At 41.3% G+C, this 19,701-nt stretch overlaps 1 protein-coding gene across 1 annotated transcript in view; it reads left to right on the top strand.

Annotated features, from left to right (window-relative positions):
- Positions 1–15,710: 15,710 nt before the first annotated feature.
- The window catches only part of arsj (arylsulfatase family, member J), a 51,424-nt gene continuing 47,433 nt past the window's right edge, over positions 15,711–19,701 (top strand). Inside the window, exon 1 of the mRNA XM_034217851.1 lies at positions 15,711–16,502. Within this exon, the coding sequence (XP_034073742.1) occupies positions 16,192–16,502 (311 nt within the window). The 5' untranslated portion in view covers positions 15,711–16,191. The remainder of the gene's footprint in view (positions 16,503–19,701) is intronic.

Below are 19,701 nucleotides of genomic sequence, written 5' to 3'. Positions count from 1 at the left end.
CAGGGCAGTGTACTAAGGGGACGTATTCAAATTGAGACACTGTTTGACATGCTTGTTATTAAACTTAACGTCAACCAATGCTTGGATTTCCATGTTTCTAAAGTAGTGTTATGCTAAGGCTGGCGTCTGAGGGGGGTCAATACTGAAAGATACCACAGCGCTGCAATGGTTTTGCAAAAGGCGCCTTTTTCTGCAGTCTCGTAATGGAAAGGGGTGAGCGGAGGGTTATTCAGTTGCTGCATTGTGCAACTGCAACACTACAAGCCACCAAATCCTGCATCATGTCCCTTTCAGCCTCGACACATTTACAGCTTTTACCTATAAATCTATAAAGGAGTTAAATAAACAAATGCCAAATTGTGATGGAGCATTCTGTGTTCCAGACTCACCGTTTTTCTTATTTCTCAAAGGTATAATCACTACTTAAACGAGCAAAATAGGCCAAGGCATCATCTTTGAGGATGCTGAGGGTCTTCACCCCACATTTAAAGAAATGGAAAAAATGGTATAGACATATATACCTCTTTAAAACAATAAATCACAGATGAGAAACTGATCAATTATCTCCCAATATCTTGACTACTCTCCAGCAAAAGTAAAACTAAACAAAAATGTCCTCCATTTCACCTGTAATCATTTCCACACAGTCCCTTACACGTCCACTGTGCTTCCTGAAAGCTGTTTAAACTGTATCTGAACATATTGAAGCTGTCCAACCCCTTACTCTGTGGTGACAGGTGAGAACAATCAGAGCCCAGCAGACAGTGATTCTATCTGCAGAGAATAGCGTGCTTGAACTCAGTCGAGCGGGAACAAACAGGGCCTATTCTCTGAGCCGGGACATGTCTGACATGCACACAAAGCATTCGGCAGTCAGTTAGGATTGTGGGCCAGTGATGGAGATGATAAATCGTATATCATTTCAAGATCATGTTACATCCATCCACGCAAGCATCAGCCTCTGAAATGCTTATCAAGTTAACATATTCTATCGCAGAAATGCTCAGAAGAGGTACCTTTCTGAGCATTGCTTTGCTTTGTCTCACAGTTTGTAAGTTATTGTTGAGCTAAAATGACTGATAGTCATGAAGTGTTAGCAGAACAGCAGTCAGGCCAATAAAACCGGGAGCTGGCTGCTGTTGTTTTTCCTAATCGCTCTTCATTGAGCCTGCTGCTCACTATTACTTTGGATCAGCTGACTCACTAGATTGGTCAAAGGGAAATAGGTTGTTTCCAGATGGTCGGCTTGAATGCATGTGTTTCTGGAGGAGATGGTGTTCAACATTCAAATAATCTTTTCAATATTTTCTTACCAAAATGTAGATTCTTCAAAATATACAAGTTATCATTCTGGTGTTTAGTATAGCAGGAGTTCTATTCCGCCTGAGAAACTCAAATAAACTGATACCAATAGTAGGTGATTGTGTTTATCTGTTAAAATGGGATTATTGCAGCAGGCTTGGTATCTCGCAAGCAAAGTGTGGCTATGATTAACTAGCCAGGAAGTTAAGCACAGCTCTGTAACATTTATTTTCTGAATCAAGTCGATGATTTTATATCAACATTGACAATGTGGACTTCATTTTAGTGTCAAACCAACAGACTGTGGGCTTTTTAGCATCTTTCAGCACATAGTTTGGGTTTTATGGCTCTCAGTTTCATATAGAACTCATCTTCTCCAGTAAACCAGGCAGCTGTTTGAAGTGCAAAGTTTCAAAAGCTTAGTAACCTGCCAAATTATATGTGCTGAGACTTGGATATTATTTCATGGCATGTTGGAGGTTGCAAATTACAGTCAATACAACGATGCAATTTGAGTGTTTTGTGTTGCTTAGTGGTGGAAGCCTATCAGCATTGACATTCTCCTTGCAACACTGACCATCTGTGGTTACCTGTCATCAAGTCACACAGTGAAGATATCTATACCGGATATATGCCTAAATGTAGATGATGTTATATTGAAGGTTGATGGAGCATCTACAATTCTGGCTTCAATCCAAACTCCAAATGTTGTTTGTTTTTTGACTTGCGGACAGAAACACATAAGACAAAATCATTTCAGATAGTTTACAAATCTGCATCATGATGAAGTTACTTTGGCATCCTTTTATCTGTTTAGTGCAATTAAATCACAACAACATCTGTATATTTGAGGTTTAATCCTCTGTAGTAAACTAGATTACATCCACAAAAAGTAATGAAAATGTGCACGGTGTGAACACAACAGAAGAAGATTATTGTATTTTAACTTGGGTTGTCAGAGACATAACCCCAAATGAATGCAAATGTTGCTGCATGCTTACAATGATGTGTAGGATTGACTAAAGTGCCAATTTATACAATTAAAACAATAAAACGTAGCTGAAGCTGAATAGATGCAGCACAGTGATTCAGCATGGGTTTGCTATAGCAACAACAGTTATTTGGGCAACAGTTTGGTCAATGTTGTGTAAATGAAATGTTTTTTTTTTATGACACATGGTTAGTGAACCCTTTAGTTATTCCGCCATGTACAGTAATGCTAGAAAACTCCATGATCCAAACGGTTTATTAGATTATAGATGGTTCCTTTCATTCTGAACATCATTAGATGGAAGGGCTTGATCAAATTGAAAAACAGAGGGGCAATGCTGAATCAGAAGACAAGTTTGACAAGGTCCATCCGAGGGAATGTATATGATCTCTTGTAGCAGGGCTTCTTGTACTCCCAAAAACACAAATTCCTGGAGAAATTAATGAGGAGCATTTAGTTTTTTGAACAACCTTTTTTTTATTGAGACTAATTCATCTCAACAATCAATTCTAGACAACGCTGACATTCCCTTTCTATCCACGGATCAAAGTGTATCTTCACCAGTGTTGTGCTAGTTACTGAAAACCAGTAACTAGTTACCATTACTAGTTACTTCATGTCAAAAGTAACTCAGTTACTTCACTAGTTACTTGCATCCTAAAGTAATGCGTTACTGTGAAAAGTTTTCGTTACTTGACAAAAATGTCTCCCATTAATGCCCTTATAGCCTTCATTTCAGTACTGTTATTGCATTGGAGAATAATACAATCTGTATCAACTTGACATGCATTATATGCAATCTGGATTGCATCGATATTAGCTGGCTTTCCATTTTTGTATATTCTTTCTCCAGGTAGTTGGAAAAAGTTTTCCGTCCCATATGCCGTGTGCCGCCCGGACATGCTATCATGCTAACTAGCTCCCTGAAAGCGGGTGACTCCACTGTAGCAATAGCCTGCATGTGTTCTACAACATACCGTGCAATGGCTTTATCGACTTTTCCCTGGATAACAGTCCTTTGGTTAAAATCCAGCCGCTGTTGCTTAGGTGGAGGTGGAGTGGCGTCGGCTGAGTCTCTGTGGTCTTAGCTACTAGCTTCGTCCCAGCATGTTGTTTTTGCAGATGTTTTAAGATATTTGAATTACTGGTTTGGTTAGTAGATAGGATCTATGACCCGCCAGGACACAACTTACATTTAACAGAAACGTTCTTTTCTTTGTGCTCGACAAAAGTGAAATAGTGAGAATATCTCCAGGTGGAGAAACTAGACTTGAGCTCCGCCGCCGCCATGATAGTCTTGTTAGTAAACAACACAAACACGCCCACAGCCCGTCTCCGCATGTGACACAGGAAGTATCTAAGTACATTTACTCAAGTACTGTACTTAAGTACAGTTCTCATCTCTGTTCGCCTGGCTGTTGACTATATAAAAAAACTAACGCAGTAACGCACCATGTAGTAACGCCAACTGCGTTACTGAATTTAAGAAGTAATGCGTTAGAGTACTAGTTACTGCCAAAAGTAACGGTGTTACAGTAACGCGTTACTTGTGACGCGTTAGTCCCAACACTGATCTTCACTGACGGGCGGGGGACTGCAGCTCAGCAGACTCCACCTGCCCTGTCACTGGCTCAGGAATGTCTGACACAATACCAGCGCCACAGATCATGAGGGTGATCTGTAATCTTCATGTCAACACTGCAGCACTGACTCTTTTACACTCTGGGCTCATTGGACCGTATTGCTAACTTTAGGAGTGCTTGGAAATGTTGACATTCTCAATATGCTGCCAAAAGAGTTACAGCTTTTACACTGGCAGGAAGCTTTTATGAATGAGTGGAAATGTTTCGGCAGTTCATACTTGGCACTAGTGCTGCGTACCGGTACGCCGAACCGGTACTGGACTTGTAAAAAGTTTCGGTTCAAGTCCGGTTAAAACCGGAACCGGTACTTGGACTCGCAAAAAAAACTAGCACTTACGTATATTCTGGTGTCTGTGGTTATTTAAACATTCCCTGATAAACGTTATTCAGGCTCAATAAATGAGTGCTAATCCCAGTGTGCTCAGTGTACAACATCACATGTCATTTCACCTTCGATTCACGGTTTGAAAACGTAGCATTTCGCCACATGCTAATGCTAACCGGAAGTGAATAATTTTCAGAATAAAAGTATTAAGTTAATAGTGTGAACTTCCGGTTTTTTTCAGAATAAAACTGATTTAAATTAAATAGTGTATTTAATTCAAAATTACGCCATATCAACATTGATTTTAATTTCTAAAAGTATGTACGTATGTATGTATGTATGTATGTATGTATGTATGTATGTATGTATGTATGTATGTATGTAGTAGCTATACACTGTATAATGTACACATGTAGAGTTGTAGAAAATACATGGTGTACAGACAGTACAGTACACTGACTGTACAGTCAGTCACTACAGTGTAGCCTATACTGTATAGTAGGTGTGTAACAGACAGTGTAATGCGTATAGTCTACTCTACACTCTACCTTTCAGCAACGTTTTAGGCCACACGAGGACGAAAACAGCTAAACGCATAGGATTAACGCAAACGCAATCGCAAACAAGCTTCCGTCCACACGCAATAGTTATCCGGATAGTGTCTGTCCACACGAGACCGCTCCGTTTAGCTCCAACCGCTGGAGAAGCTGCAGTACATATGCAGGAGCCTGTACGTGGCGCTGTAACTTCCTCCACAAAAGTAGCGAAGAAGCATGGTTGTCATGGTTGCCCTTCTGTTTATTCTCCGCGGTGGGGGCCGAGGGAACCGGGCAGAGTTTTTCGCCAGTCAACGTGTATTAAAGTTGAAACCTTCCGACAAAATTATAAAAGTGCCGGTCAAAGGTCTTCTTTGTTATTTATTGAGCTTTAAAACAAATGAATAATGACTCTATATAATATAATAATAAAAATACACGGAGCCTCTCTTTGCGAGTCCAAGTACCGGTTCCCGACGTTCCGGTTTTAACCGGACTTGAACCGAAACTTTTTACAAGTCCAGTACCGGTTCGGCGTACCGGTACGCAGCACTACTTGGCACATACTTCTCCTAAATGAGAAGGCAATGACAATTTGGTCAAACAAGTGAAAATATATATACTTTGGACATGAAAAGTTGTTTAAGCTTTAAGTTTCAGCATATCATGGAAAAGTTTGCCTGACAACTTTGTGGTCTGCTACTGCCCGGCAACCATCACATTCTCCACATTTGTAGACTCTACAAATGTTAATACTTGTGTAAGCGGCCGTGCGTAAATGGCACTGGGCTCTGAGCCGGCACTTTACAGAGGCTGCAGATTTATCATCAGGCTGCTTCCTTCTGATGCTGCAGAGATTTCCTGAGCATTTCACACTAAAGCAGCTGTGGGCAGCAGATACTGTAATATTGTTTCACACTCATAAGCTTTGCTGATTTGGGCTGGAGAAGACCTACGTCAGGCTGTGCTCCGGTAGTTTCAAATGGCACAACAGCTGAACATGTTAGCTCTACATGTCTTAATCGTTTCTAGATATTCTAGTCTTAATATGAAATGTATTTGCGCAGCAGATATAAAATCAGACAATTGCAGCCTGGTAAAACGAGGGAGAAAAACAAATAATTTCATCTTTAGTCCCCTGTGTGGTCCATCCATCTTCTCCCGCTTATCCGTGGTCGGGTCGCGGGGGTAGCAGTTCCAGCAGAGAGCCCCAAACTTTCTTTTCCCTGGCGACATCAACCAGCTCTGACTGGGGGATCCCAAGGCGCTCCCAGGCCAGCGAAGAGATATAATCCCTCCACCTGGTCCTTGGTCTACCCCTTGGTCTCTTCCCAGCTGGACGTGCCTGGAACACCTCCCTAGGGATGCACCCAGGTGGCATCCTTACTAGGTGCCCGAATCACCTCAACTGGCTCCTTTCGACGCGAAGGAGGAGCGGTTCAACTCTGAGTCCCTCCTGGATGACCGAACTTCTCACCTTATCCCTAAGGGAGACACCAGCCACCCTGCGGAGAAAACCCATCTCGGCCGCTTGTATCCGCGATCTCGTTCTTTCGGTCATGACCCATCCTTCATGACCATAGGTGAGGGTAGGAACGAAAATGGCCCGGTAGACAGAGAGCTTTGCCTTCTGGCTCAGCTCCCTTTTCGTCACAACAGTGCGGTAAAGCGACTGCAGTACCGCTCCCGCTGCTCCGATTCTCCGGCCCATCTCACGCTCCATTGTTCCCTCACTCGAGAACAAGACCCTGAGATACTTGAACTCCTTCACTTGGGGTAAGGACTCATTCCCTACTTGGAGTGGACAGTCCATCGGTTTCCTGCTGAGAACCATGGCCTCAGATTTGGAGGTGCTGATCCTCATCCCAGCCGCTTCACACTCGGTTGCGAACCGATCCAGTGAGTGCTGAAGGTCGCAGACCGATGAAGCCATCAGAACCACATCATCTGCAAAAAGCAGTGGTGCAATCCTTAGTCCACCAAACTGCAGACCCCCTCCCCCATGACTACGCCTCAAAATCCGATCCATGTATATTACAAACAGGATTGGTGACAAAGCGCAGCCCTGGCGGAGACCAACCCTCACCGGAAATGGGTCCGACTTACTGCCGAGGACCCGGACACAGCTCTCGCCCCTGTGTGGTGACGTATTTATTTGCAATGCTCATACAACATGGCAACAATAATATATTTAAAAAACGTTTGATGATTCAATAGGAGAAAGGCTGTGCAAACGTTTAGTTTAACATTTCTGAACATTTCTGATAATACTATCACATGTCTCAACTGTTTCACATCTCTGCTGTTGACGGCAGGGTTTGCTTTTAAAAATATCAATAAATTCGTCATAATCCAGAGTTACTCCAAGATCTCTATCAAAGTTAAGAGACAGAGCGATCGCAGGCGAGTGGTGAGCATAGTGCTTCTACTGGCAGTTTTTATTCTGTTAACACTGGAGAAATCACGCTCAGCTGTACATGTCAGATGTCTTGGGCAGAGTGACCAGGGGCCTCATTTATAAGCCTTGCATAGGATTGACGAGGGAAGGTTGCATACGTAGGACAAAGCAAATAAATACGCACAGACATTTTCCGATTCATAAAAGACTCCGTACCGGCGCAGGACTTGCGTACGGCACATCCTACGCCGGTTTCCCTATATAAATCACAATCAACTCGAAATGCGGCGCATTTTTTGCGGGCTTCACGTAACTTCCATATTTGCCTATAAATAGTCAAAGAAACGCCCATTCATTCATTTTCACTGACTGCATGAAGAAGATCGCAGGAAATGACGACAGAACAGCTAAAAAAGACATCTCACACCGTGTCAGATTGTGGTTATTTTGGGGAGGTCGAGATAAATCACATTGTTTGGTGGATGCAGTTTGAACCAGAGTAGCAACATGGAGGTCGGATCGTCACCAAAATAAATAAATAAGTGGTCTGAAAAAGGTTCATGACAAAATACACATAGCCTTCCTCAGGCAGTATGTATGCACCGGGGACAGGAGAAACTGTAAGAAATGATCGGGGAATCCCTCCGGAGTGGAGTCATGACGACTGGATCTGAATTATTGTTTTGTATTTGGTGGTTTGTGTTCCAGCTGTCGATCAGCAACTATTTTTTTTTTTTTTTTTAGCAAGTCTATTTTTATATAACATTACAAGACTGATTCTTATTATTACATTATATGCTTATTGTGCTCATGAGATTGCTATGACTATAGAATAAATAGACACAATCACTAATCCCAGGTTCTGATGGGATAGATACCAACGAGGGGAATAGTCAGAAGAAAGATTTAGCTTGCAATAGAAAGTAGCAGAAGCCAGATGCAGGCACTGTAGGAACAATGAGTTATTGAGGCTATGGCCTTGGCTGCCTGGGTTAGCTCCGCGCCCACACATAGCTGGGAATCAGTATAACCAAGATTCCACTTTTCTGTAGAAGCTTCCTCAAAACAAATTACGTATGATGGTGCCAGAGTAGGGAGGGACTTCCACAGGCCGACCGAATGCTGATTGGAGGATCGTGTTGCCAAGAGACTCTATCTGAGTCGGCGCACCAACCAAAGAGAACCAGGTCTAAACCGTGGTATCTCTTCAGCTAGTCTTGACCAATCATAAATGTACGGGCAACGCCCTGTGTAATCAAATGTATTGTCGCACGAGGTTCGAGGCTCTTGACGGATTTGGTGGTTACAGATTACAGCTTTGCTGCCTGTGATTCCCAAAGACTTGAAGAGTCCTTGGCCAAGTAATATATATATGTTGCTCTCTTTACATAGTTAAACTTAGAAGTTGTCTGTCTTTTCTGGAATTCTGAACCTAACACAACTATATATCCATAATCCACCAGGAAATACAACTAATGTGTTGTGTTATATTAGCTGTACAATTTACCACATATGGTGTTCTTAGTTTCCGTACCTCCTGTGTTTTACGAGCGACTTAGGCTATTGGCGAACGGCATAAAACATGATTAAACATGATTATATAAAACCATGCTCGTATCTATACAACCTATAGAAATGCAAAACGGCGTCAGTTTAAAGTAATTCTGTCCTTCTGTTTACCGCATCATTTATGAGAATACATTTCTTGACAAGAGAACATAATCGAGGGGTGATCAATAACATTTCCGTATTTATTTATTTCTCCAAGATGTTTTTGTGTGCACTGAGGAGTCTCAAACAGGCGTTTGTTAAATCATTTTAAGATTGGCTTTAATCAATTTGTGAAAATGAATTCTTCATATATGATAAATGAGAGGTAACATTTTGTTTATGGTATTATTTCCACATATTTCTCTCCATTCTTCCTTCTGCCAACGGTGTCGCAGTTTCTCGTCTCTCCCGTTTGTGTGCTTAGTGCGTACGCATGGGTTAGAGTTTGCGTGGAGGACCGCACGTTTTCCCGTCAAGTTTGTTTTTTATAAATCGCATCCGGGACTCTTCTTCCTCCAAATGACTGATAGAAAAAGGGCAGAAGGTTCCTCCACCTCAGACCACCCTTGCCAAACCACCACACACGGCAATTGAGGCCCAGGTTGCTTCCCATGGTGTGTCTGGCTCTTTCTTCCTCCCGTTGAACGTAGCTGCTCCCTATTATCCACACATTGGGACCTAGATAGAATAAAATATATTGAAAAATAAAGTGGTTACTGGTGATCATCTTTTAGAAAAATGCGGGACATGTAGCCTGAGTTGTCATATTACATTACATGTCATTTGTTAGACACTTTTATCCAAAGCGACTTACATACATTCAGTATTGTGGACAATCCCCACAGGAGCAATTTGGGGTGAAGTGTCTTGCCCAGGGACACAACGACATGCTGACTGCAGTGGGACTTGAACTTGCTACCCCCTGATTCGAAGTCCAGCACCCTATCTGGACCCCATTTTCCTCATATTCTTACGAAGACTACACACATTTAATTTTTTATATTATATTACATACAACTCTATAATTGTATATAGAATCATGATGAAACTTTATAAGGATTCAGATTATATATTAATATTACATTAATTAATGCTTGACTCATGACGATTTCATCCATTATTACGAAGCAGGATGTATCATGTCACTGACTTTTTGTGATAAGGTCACAATCAACTGATTTCACTTATCAGATGTAAAAATAAGGTACAATATATTTGTTTTTGCCATATGAAAGTAAAGGGTATGCAATCAAAAAATTACTGAAACAAAATGGCTTATCCCTGCGTGGTATTATATAGTAATAACAAACAGCTACGTTCAACTCCTTTAATGGTATATTGCAAGTGCAATAAGAAGCTACAGTGACGTTAATCTACGTCGGTAATATTAACTTTATTTAATACAACATTTACGGTACAATATTTACATCATACAGTTTAAGATTTAAAAAATGATGAATTACAGCAAAAATGTGCAATATATCCATTATTGCAACTCCGTGGGGCTGGCAGTAAGGCGACATGGGTCCGTTCTTATTGTGCATCCATGGGTAAAACTCATGGATGTATAATAAGAGGTACAACTTACTTAGTACTGAATACGTCACATGAACGTGCCTGGTGACGCGGTCCCGTGGGTTAGATGCACGTTCATAATGCCGAGGAAAATAATAACTTTATGTGCACATTTTACAACTTGAGGACCTAATGTTTTTAATAAGGGCTATACAAATGTTCATACTGGGTAGTTTATTTGGTTAAAAAAAATTATCTAACGATTTACAGACCACTCTTTCCCAATGTTAGTCAATGGGAAAAAGTATTTCTGGGCCCAGGGACATCAAGGACTGATACGGAAGTTGCAGTACCGCCGTGTGGACACTACGAATTGTGGGAACAGAGTCCGGAGCACTTCCTGGGGGCTTGGTTGTGATTGGACAGAACATCTCACACAGCAGAAGCCTGATTACGTTTACTATTGTTGGTTTTCATTGTATACATTTTTTTGCTCTTATTTTATTATTGAATTGTTAATTTTTATAATCAAAAATAAAAATGTGGTAAACTATATTTTCTCCCAGTCAATTTTGATGAATGAGTGGGTGGGCCTAGGCAAAAATAATTTTGCTTTTATTTTAGGGAGCCCATATGCCTACAAAAATACATTATCACTATACCACTCTATTCCTCCTGCAACAATTCCTGCAGAATCATACAGATTATAAATATAACGTGGCTGCTCAATGTCAGCCTCAGTGGATTATCTGCCTGTGGAGTAAACTAGTCTTTACAAAGTATTTATAGTGCATTGATTTATGCATAATTTTCCAAAAATCCTCTAAACTGCAGAACTGACAAAGTCTTTGCAGTCTTTGTCCTGCCTTAAAGGCATTCCTTCTAAACAATGTGTGGAATTTAATAAGACTCCCCCCACCACCATCCCTACCAAAAGCTTTCCAACAATAAGCACAACACTGCATAATAGGTATCAGGCATGTACCAAGAGGCCAGAAAGTTACCTCGGAAAAGTCTCCTGCCAGTATAAGTCAGGCGTGGGTGGAGGGGAGTGGGGGAGGGGTGATTTGGCAGCAGTCTGTGTGGGCACTTTCCCGCTGTTTTATGCAACCATAAAAAAAAGAAAGAAGGATTTCTCGGAAACATCGGGGCTGGCATCGGTTTAGCCTAAACTAGTTTTAATGGTTGACGGCAAACAGTCCCCGCCCTGCTACTCACTTCCTGTCCCGGTAATACAGCGGCTGGCCCGGTGAGCGGTGACTCGGATGAGTTCATGCTGCTCCTTAAGGATGTTAGAAAGCTTGAAGTCAATTTTGGAGTGAGCGTAATTGTTTCTGGAAGACATCCTCAACCCTGACATAGCATGACTAAGGGCTTTTATGTCTCCTTACAATGCCATTTAGTGAATTGGATTTGAATCTATTACTGTTACTTCAAAGTAGGAGGAACTGAACACATTTCATTCCAACATTCTCTGCAATGATTCATAAATGTATGCTCATTCTGGTTACATGTGTAGACATGCTGGAGGCTCTCTGCTTGCTGTTTGCTCTGGGCCAGGGGTCTCCAACACGTCGATCGCGAGCCTCAATAAGTAGCTCGCCAAGCAAATCCAAAATGTAAAAAATACACACAAAAAAAAGGAAATGTAATTAGAAGAATCTACCCTATGCATAAACGAAACCTCAATCATAGCGAACTCTACCTACTTACTATAACTCTATATCTATCTAACACCCCTTCCCCCCCAACCCCCCACAATGAATATCAACCAATCACGTGCTTGCTTGATTTGCGGGACCAACGTTGCAGTCGGGAAGAAAAGCAATGTGGAGCGGCAGCTCACCGCTTCATAAGGAGTGTGACCGTGATTTTCCTTCTGGCAGAATCTACACAACATTGAACACAGCCTAGTAATGCCAGCCTATACAACACGATACAACATGAGGGGCAGAGTTTTACTGTGTGTGTGTTGCAACTTGCATATATATTTCTTGCATGTGTTAATGTTAAAACTGCACACACACGCATTGGCGTAATGTCCACTGGGGACAGGGGGGACATGTCCCCCCCACTTTTCAAAATCCTGTTTGTGTCCCCCCCACTTTACAAATATGTTTATTATTTATTTTTAACGCAAGCTGTCATCGCCACGGAGGAGCACACATCCTCTGTGAGCGAGCGAGACAGAGAGAGCGAGAGAGCTAGAGAGAGACCAGTTACGGGGATTTTTGTTGTTAGCATCTGGTGCCAGCTCAGAGCTAACAGATATTAGAAGCTGTTTTTACAACAAGGAGAGGGAGAGCTCTCTCCTGTCAGACTGAGAGGCTGATAACTACAGCTCAGTGAGGTAAAGGACTCTGAGTGTTTTGGATATAATAGTCTAAGTTATCTCAGTGTTTCTCACATTTTTTGGTCATCTCTGTAAACAAATATTTCCAATGCACACCTTCATCTATTTAATATAGTTGTAAAAAATTAAGTAAGAAATCATTCCAATGTGTACTTTATAGGACAGTAAAAAAAAAAAAAAAAGTTTAAAAGGGGAGGGATTAGTCAAATATGCATAAATAAGAAGAAAGAATGCTATAGGTAACATAAGATCAGAATAAACAAGTTTAAATGATTTGTTGTTGGTTGTGATCATATTCTAAAGATGTTTGGATTATTGAAAAGTATACAGCTCTCTTTCATCTGAGTGTTGAGAGTTGTATCCAGACATTCATTCATGCACCAGATTCATGCATTTAACTTCAACATTTAAAAAAAATCTTCCTGGGGGTGCATGCCCCCGGACCCCTCTAGAGGAGGTGAGGTCCACCCCTAAATAAAGCAGGTTAAAATAATTTAATTGCATAAATGTTCTTTTAGTAAACACTGAAAAGGGGTCCCACAGACCCAAACAGCACACAAAGGTTAAAGGTAGCATATAATCATGTTAAAATGTGCTAAATATATAAACTGCAAAAAAAAAAAGAGGAGTAAAAGTAGCTCATGACTTGTTTTATTTATTGAAAGTAGCTCTCATCCTAAAAAAGGTTGGAGACCCCTGCTCTGGACGCTCCAATCTGTCAACTTTGTCAAACGGAACATTTATTCAAGTGTCAATACCACTGGTTTTACGGCTGTTTGTTCATGTGTGTTGTGCAAGCATGCATTTCCAGAAGCTTCATATTCCTAGCATGTGAGGGGTCTTTCAGAGGTACACTGTACAGGCCCCGGACACCTCCTGCCTGATTCAGTGGCTCACAGCAGGCCTCTTTATGGCAGCCCAGCAGCATCATGCTAATATTGGCAGTTATGGAGCAGCACCAAGGAGAGGCTGCTGCTAGATCAGCTTTAATCAACAAACACCTTTATCCTGATCAACCTGTTCATGCTGAAAGGCTACATTTACTTTTTAAGATTTTCAATATTTGTACACAAACTACACACGTACCTGCAAACATGTCACCTGTTTTGGGAAAGACTAATAACAGGTTACAGCCTCTATGTTCCCCGATCATCCATCTTTTCTGCTTCTAATGTAGGTTCTGGAAGTGCTACTTATTACTTCCAGAACCTGGTGACAAATCTGAAGGAAGAATAACCCTATTACTTAACCCTGTAAAACAAAGAACTGTGTGCCTTTTGTCAGATTATTAGAATTGGCAGGAGAGTAATAATCAAAAGCCTAACGGCAGGTTAACAATAGATGTCTTCAATAATATGTTAATCAATGTGATCACAATGTATGAGTAAACCCAAAAGTAAACTACATGTGAGCTAATTCACCAACAATAATGACAAAACAACTTTACTCATCATGAACCAAAAAACATGGCAACAACAAGTGTGCATCACTGCTCACAGTTCCCTGGAAACAGTTGTTATGTTGTGCTAATGTCACAGGAAGTAACTAAGCAGTCCTTTACTTGAGTATTTCAATTTTCCCTACTTTGTACCACTACAATTCAGAGGTAAATAGTGTACTTTTACTTTTTACTCCACTACATATATTTATTACCTTTACAGATCTGGATTAATGATGTGAAATATAATCAACCCTGCAGTATACAAAGTCATTCAAACTAGCTGCACCTTTACCAGCTTTGAGAACACTTTGATGATCAATCATTACATACATACTGTATATACAATATCATATCATATATATTATTCTGAAATGGACCAATCTGCACAATGACTACTTTTACTTTTGGTACTTTAACTATATTTTGATGCTAATACTTTTCTACTTTTACTTGAGTAACTTTTGTAATGCAAGACTTTTACTTGTAACAAAGTATTCCTACACTCTGGTACTTCTACTTTTACTCAAGTACAACATCTGAGTACTTCTCCCACCTCTGGCTAATGTTGTGGTTAGTTTTTTTAATATGCAGCATGTTTCTGGATCTTGTTGTTGCTTTGCACGGACATTGTATATGAGTACTGACTTGCACTTTATTACAATTTGGTCTAATCTTTTATTACTGAGTTTTTCAGGTCTGTGCTGCATGGCTCATGTGTTCATTGTGACAATTCAGGATTTCACTGCCTTGTAACTGCATCTTTTAAAATGTTTAACAAGATCTCCATCTCCGATCGCTACATTCAGACATTTCCTATTGCTGCTCTGCATGTGCAAACAAATAAATATTGCTTGGCAGTTTTCTTGTTGGTTGTTGCTCGTTGGCTACATGTACTGTAAAGTGTACAATGTGAATGTAATACACAGCTGATCTGTTTCCTGCGTCTCTTTATGGCTTGTGTCTTGAGAATGCTTTTTACTTTGTGTGTGGTGTCATCGCTGGTTTAAAAAAATCTCAACATAGGACTGCAGTTGAAATGAATACTAGCACTGGTGCATTTACGATAGTGTTGATTAGTGTCTGTTGCCCTCATAATTAAGTAAATGAAATACAGTTTGCAGAATGGTTGTTCTTGCAGCCTTACCTCTACATGTCACTCAGTGTACCTTCCTTTCACCAAGGAGGATGTGAAATATATCTCTCCTGCTGTTTTTATTTTATTTCTGTACCTATTTTATTAGTATTTTGTCTTATTATACTTTACGTAGTATATATATTTTCATATATATATCCCTACATTTTTATGTTAAAATAGTTAATTGTTTACAATTGTTTAGTTTATGGTGTTTTTTCTTTCAATTCATATGTTTTGACTGTTCATGTATGCGCCAAATACACCTAGGAAAATTCCTTGTAGGCCTATGTATAAACTTACTTAGCAATACCCCTGTTTCTAATTCTGATAAACAAATGTGATTTTTCATGGATGTACAGAAGAGAAAAGATATGCTGAATAACAAAAGATACATTAGAAAACGAAATGTGCAGCGTTACCTCCCACTAAACCGTGGGTGTCGAGCTTTCCGAGCGGCTCGTGAACGCATCAAAGTGTAGCGTGCTGCAGGGCGTCCACATGGACCAGCCTCCTCCTGAAACACGTCCAGGGTGAGCCTGAACTCCTCACAGGTTCTCCGCTCTCCGCCCAGCAGGGACAGGATGGAGGACACGATCTGCCGTGAACGCACCGCACAAGCCGCTTCATGGTCTGCTCGTTCTTTGGAAGTTCTGCACGTCTTTTGACAACAACTTATTGAGTCGGAGGGGCGATATCCCATCCTCTGTACATACAGTTTTGGAACTTGTTTGCACCATGCAGAGTGTTGGGCTCCCCGGGGGTTCATCCACAGAGCTGTAGCCTCTGTCCCCCCCCCCCCCCACACACACACACACCGCTGAGCTGTCAGTGTGTTTGGAGCCTCATACAGTCTATGTTTGGAGAGGAGGACTGAACACTGAACACGATGCAGACCCGATTACCAAGCGGTGCTGCCCCCCCTGAAAATGTGCAACACGTTCCCACTCGCACTGCCCGACAGTAACCGTGCCTGGAGGTGTGGACCCGGATCGATCTGAATCATGTTCCTGCTGTGGGTCCCCGTCACCCTGTTTCTCAGCTTCATCGTTTCTCAGACGTGGAGCGTTCAGATGTCGTGGGATAACTGGAACGCCGACCTGCGCAACCGGGAGAAGGAGTTTGAGAAGCCGAGCTCCCCGCCGCACATCATCTTCATCCTAGTGGATGACCAGGGCTTCCGTGATGTGGGGTACCACGGCTCCGAGATCAAAACCCCGACTTTGGACCGGCTGGCAGCGCAGGGGGTCAAACTGGAGAACTACTACGTGCAGCCGCTCTGTAGCCCGTCCCGGAGCCAGCTCATGACCGGCAGGTACGGTGGCTCCCTAATAAGGTCCTTAAACGTGTTGAAGATTATAATTTGATAGTTTATCTAAGAAAAATGTAGAGCATCAAGTCTACCCTGCCTCTGTCAGAAGGTCAGACATGGATAAACCCAAAGTGAGTTTAAAGAGTTCTTCTGAGTTTGCTAAAGGTGTGAATGAAGTATTATGTGAGAATCAGGAATAGGCAATGCATCCAAATATCATGGAACAGTTTGTCTGTCATCAGTTATTTTGGGTTTTTAACAATTTTCCCATTTGAGCAGGATTTACACTTGGGAACAGGTTCTTTATCCTTAACAAATGTGAAGGATTCATCAACAGTCTGCTGAGCTATGTCACACACAGTCTGTCTCTTATCTTGTAATCCATTTAAAACGGCTCTTCACGGCCGAAAAGCTGGAATTCTGCTTATTGGAAATGCAAACATAATTCAACATGCCACACAGAGAAGGGTTTTAGGGTAACTGGAGGTCACCAACACAAAGTACTTGGTTCATTGGTTTATCATCTCCTGTCAGGAGGCAGGTATTTATGAAAAGGCCACACAAATAAATCCAAGTGACTTTCTGTGCATGTTTGCCTACTTGGCAAACGGTGAAGGGACTTATATTGCGGCTTTAGTCTGATCTTTGGATCAGGGGGGCACTGGTTCAAGAAACTCCACTCCAAAGTGCTCCTGTGGTGATTGCCCACAGTATTGAATGTATGTAAGTCACTTTGGGTAAAGTGTCTAACAAGTGACATGTAATGTAATGTAATACACTACATGCCCCCACACAGTCACACTGATGGCTGGGCAGCTCATGAGGATCTAATCTAATGCTCAGTCACAAACTGACCAATGGCCGTGCCTCTGGGAACAATGTGGGGTTCAGTAAGCTGCCCAAGGACATTTTGAAATGCAAACTGGAAGAGGGGATAGAAGCACATTTCTTCCGATAAGTGGAATACCTCCTGACCCACAGCCGCCCCATGCAGAGGGAGCAGGATTCAGCTTCACTCTTCAGATATGTGCATGGCCTTCGCTCTGTGTTGCAACTAGTTCTCCCTAAAGCTTAGTAAACCCAATATTACATTTCATTCTGTATTTCCTCTACCCTTAAACACTGCGTTAATGCCAAGGTACTGGAATGTACTGACCTTGTCAATAGAAGTCCGATGAGGCGAGAATCAAGTAGTCAGACAGCTCAGGAACAGAAGCCAGGTGAGGCAGAGTTATTGGGAAGAGAAAAACAAAGGCCAAATTACAATGGTTGTTAAAAGGTAATCATACTTATCCAGGTCGTATTTACACAGTTTTGCACACAAACATTAACAGTGCTTTACAGGTGCTCAGTTTCAGTTTAACCTCTTGATTGGTGTGAATAATCCTGTTTAACTGCTGCTTGTTAACAACCTGTCTAATTGCTTTGTCACATTCATCTTTAGTGATGTCACTGCATGCCAAGATTCCAGCAACTGAAAGGCTGTGCAAAAGCCACTAACAGCTCGTTACACTTCATTTAATGGGGAAAATGTTACAGAATGTACACAAATATAGGCTCAATATGTAGCAAGTAGCATTACAGAATGAATCCATGGTGCTCTGTGCTTACAGCAGCTGTATACATTATTATGACTGTAGCTCCAAAACTCAGAGCGTGATTATGGGTTCAGTCTTGATCCTGTCAGTGGGGGCTCACATGGAAATCCCCTCCTCTACAAAAAAAAAGTTAGTAAGTGGGCCTTGAGGTAAGATTTTTTAAAGACAAATTAATTTGTAAGTGTTTCCAAATGGAGGAGTAGTATTGTTGCCTTAGCAACCACTTAGGGATTTGGTGGCGGCAGCAGGAAGCTGGAAGGAGATATCAGAGGGCGGCATGGTTAACATACACAATGTCATGGAGGTCGAATTGTGGTCTAGCTTTGTAGTTTGATTACAGTATGTTTCACATCAGCAGTTTCCCTCTCTGTACATGCAGCTCTGCAGGGTTTCTCCTGCACCCCCCCGCAACAGCTGTTTCACTCCTTGACAAAAAAGGAGAATGCTTGCTTTTTTTTATTGGCAGGTGTCCGAGAAAATAATGAGAAAATTGCAGCCACCTCCTGGTTCCCTGCTGCAGGACTGGGCTAATATCCATGTGGACACAGTAGATACAATAATGTTTACATGCCTGTATTCCTGCATGGATGGTGAACTAGACGAACTAGACGAATAAACGTTAAAAACACTTGAAAACACTAAAGACTCGGGAGAGCTAGGGGCCGCTGCTGCTGTCTGCGCCGCCATCTTATTATTAATAAAGAATAAATAAACTCGCTATTCACACTGTTTTTGTTAACTGTCAACCAAATGGACAGATTCATATCTTGCCACATAAATGACTGCATATGCTCAAGATTCAGCAGGGTCAAAACCAAATGGTAAGCCTTTCAGCTGTCCCACATCTAAACTAACGTTCCAACGGGAGAAGGCGGGACAACCTGTGTTCACTGCTGGGCTTTAGTTTTAGTGTGAACTAAACTAACTAGTGAACACATGGTACTATAATGGCTATGAATTGTTTGCAACAGGTTAAATATAAGCACTAGGTCACGAGTGGAGAGAAAGTTGACAGAAGTTTTGATGTGATACAAACACTCTTTTGACGTTTCTGCAACTTAACCACTATCTACTGCTGCCTTCAACATGCACATTGCTCTGAAGTGTTGAACAGTAGCATTTATTGTTGACCACAAAAGTGACATTTACTCAAGTATTGTACTTGAGTACCTTTTGACACATTTGTACTTTATTTAGGTATGTTCATTTATTGCTACTTTAAACTTCTACTCTGCTACATTTCAGAGGCAAATGTTGAACTTTTTACTCCACTACATTGTCCATATAAAATACCTGATATGCTGATATGGCATAATACAGTATTGTACTCTCCACAGTAGTTCACATCTACATTTTGTCTACATTGCTGAATTACAATACTAAAATGAATATGTATAAAAACAGGATCATATAATAACCATAATAATATAATACTGTATAAAGGTCCATTTTGCATAACGAGTACTTTCGTTTTGATACTCAAAGTACATTTAGCTTATTATACTTGTGTACTTTATATTATTCTGAAATGGGCCAATGTGCAGAATGAGCAATTGTACTTTAAGTATATTTTGATGTTAACACCTTTGTACTTTTACTTAAGA

Source organism: Gymnodraco acuticeps, unplaced genomic scaffold, assembly GCF_902827175.1.
Source record: "Gymnodraco acuticeps unplaced genomic scaffold, fGymAcu1.1, whole genome shotgun sequence".
NCBI classification, from domain to species: domain Eukaryota; kingdom Metazoa; phylum Chordata; class Actinopteri; order Perciformes; family Bathydraconidae; genus Gymnodraco; species Gymnodraco acuticeps.
This window is presented reverse-complemented; position numbering and strand designations above follow the sequence as displayed.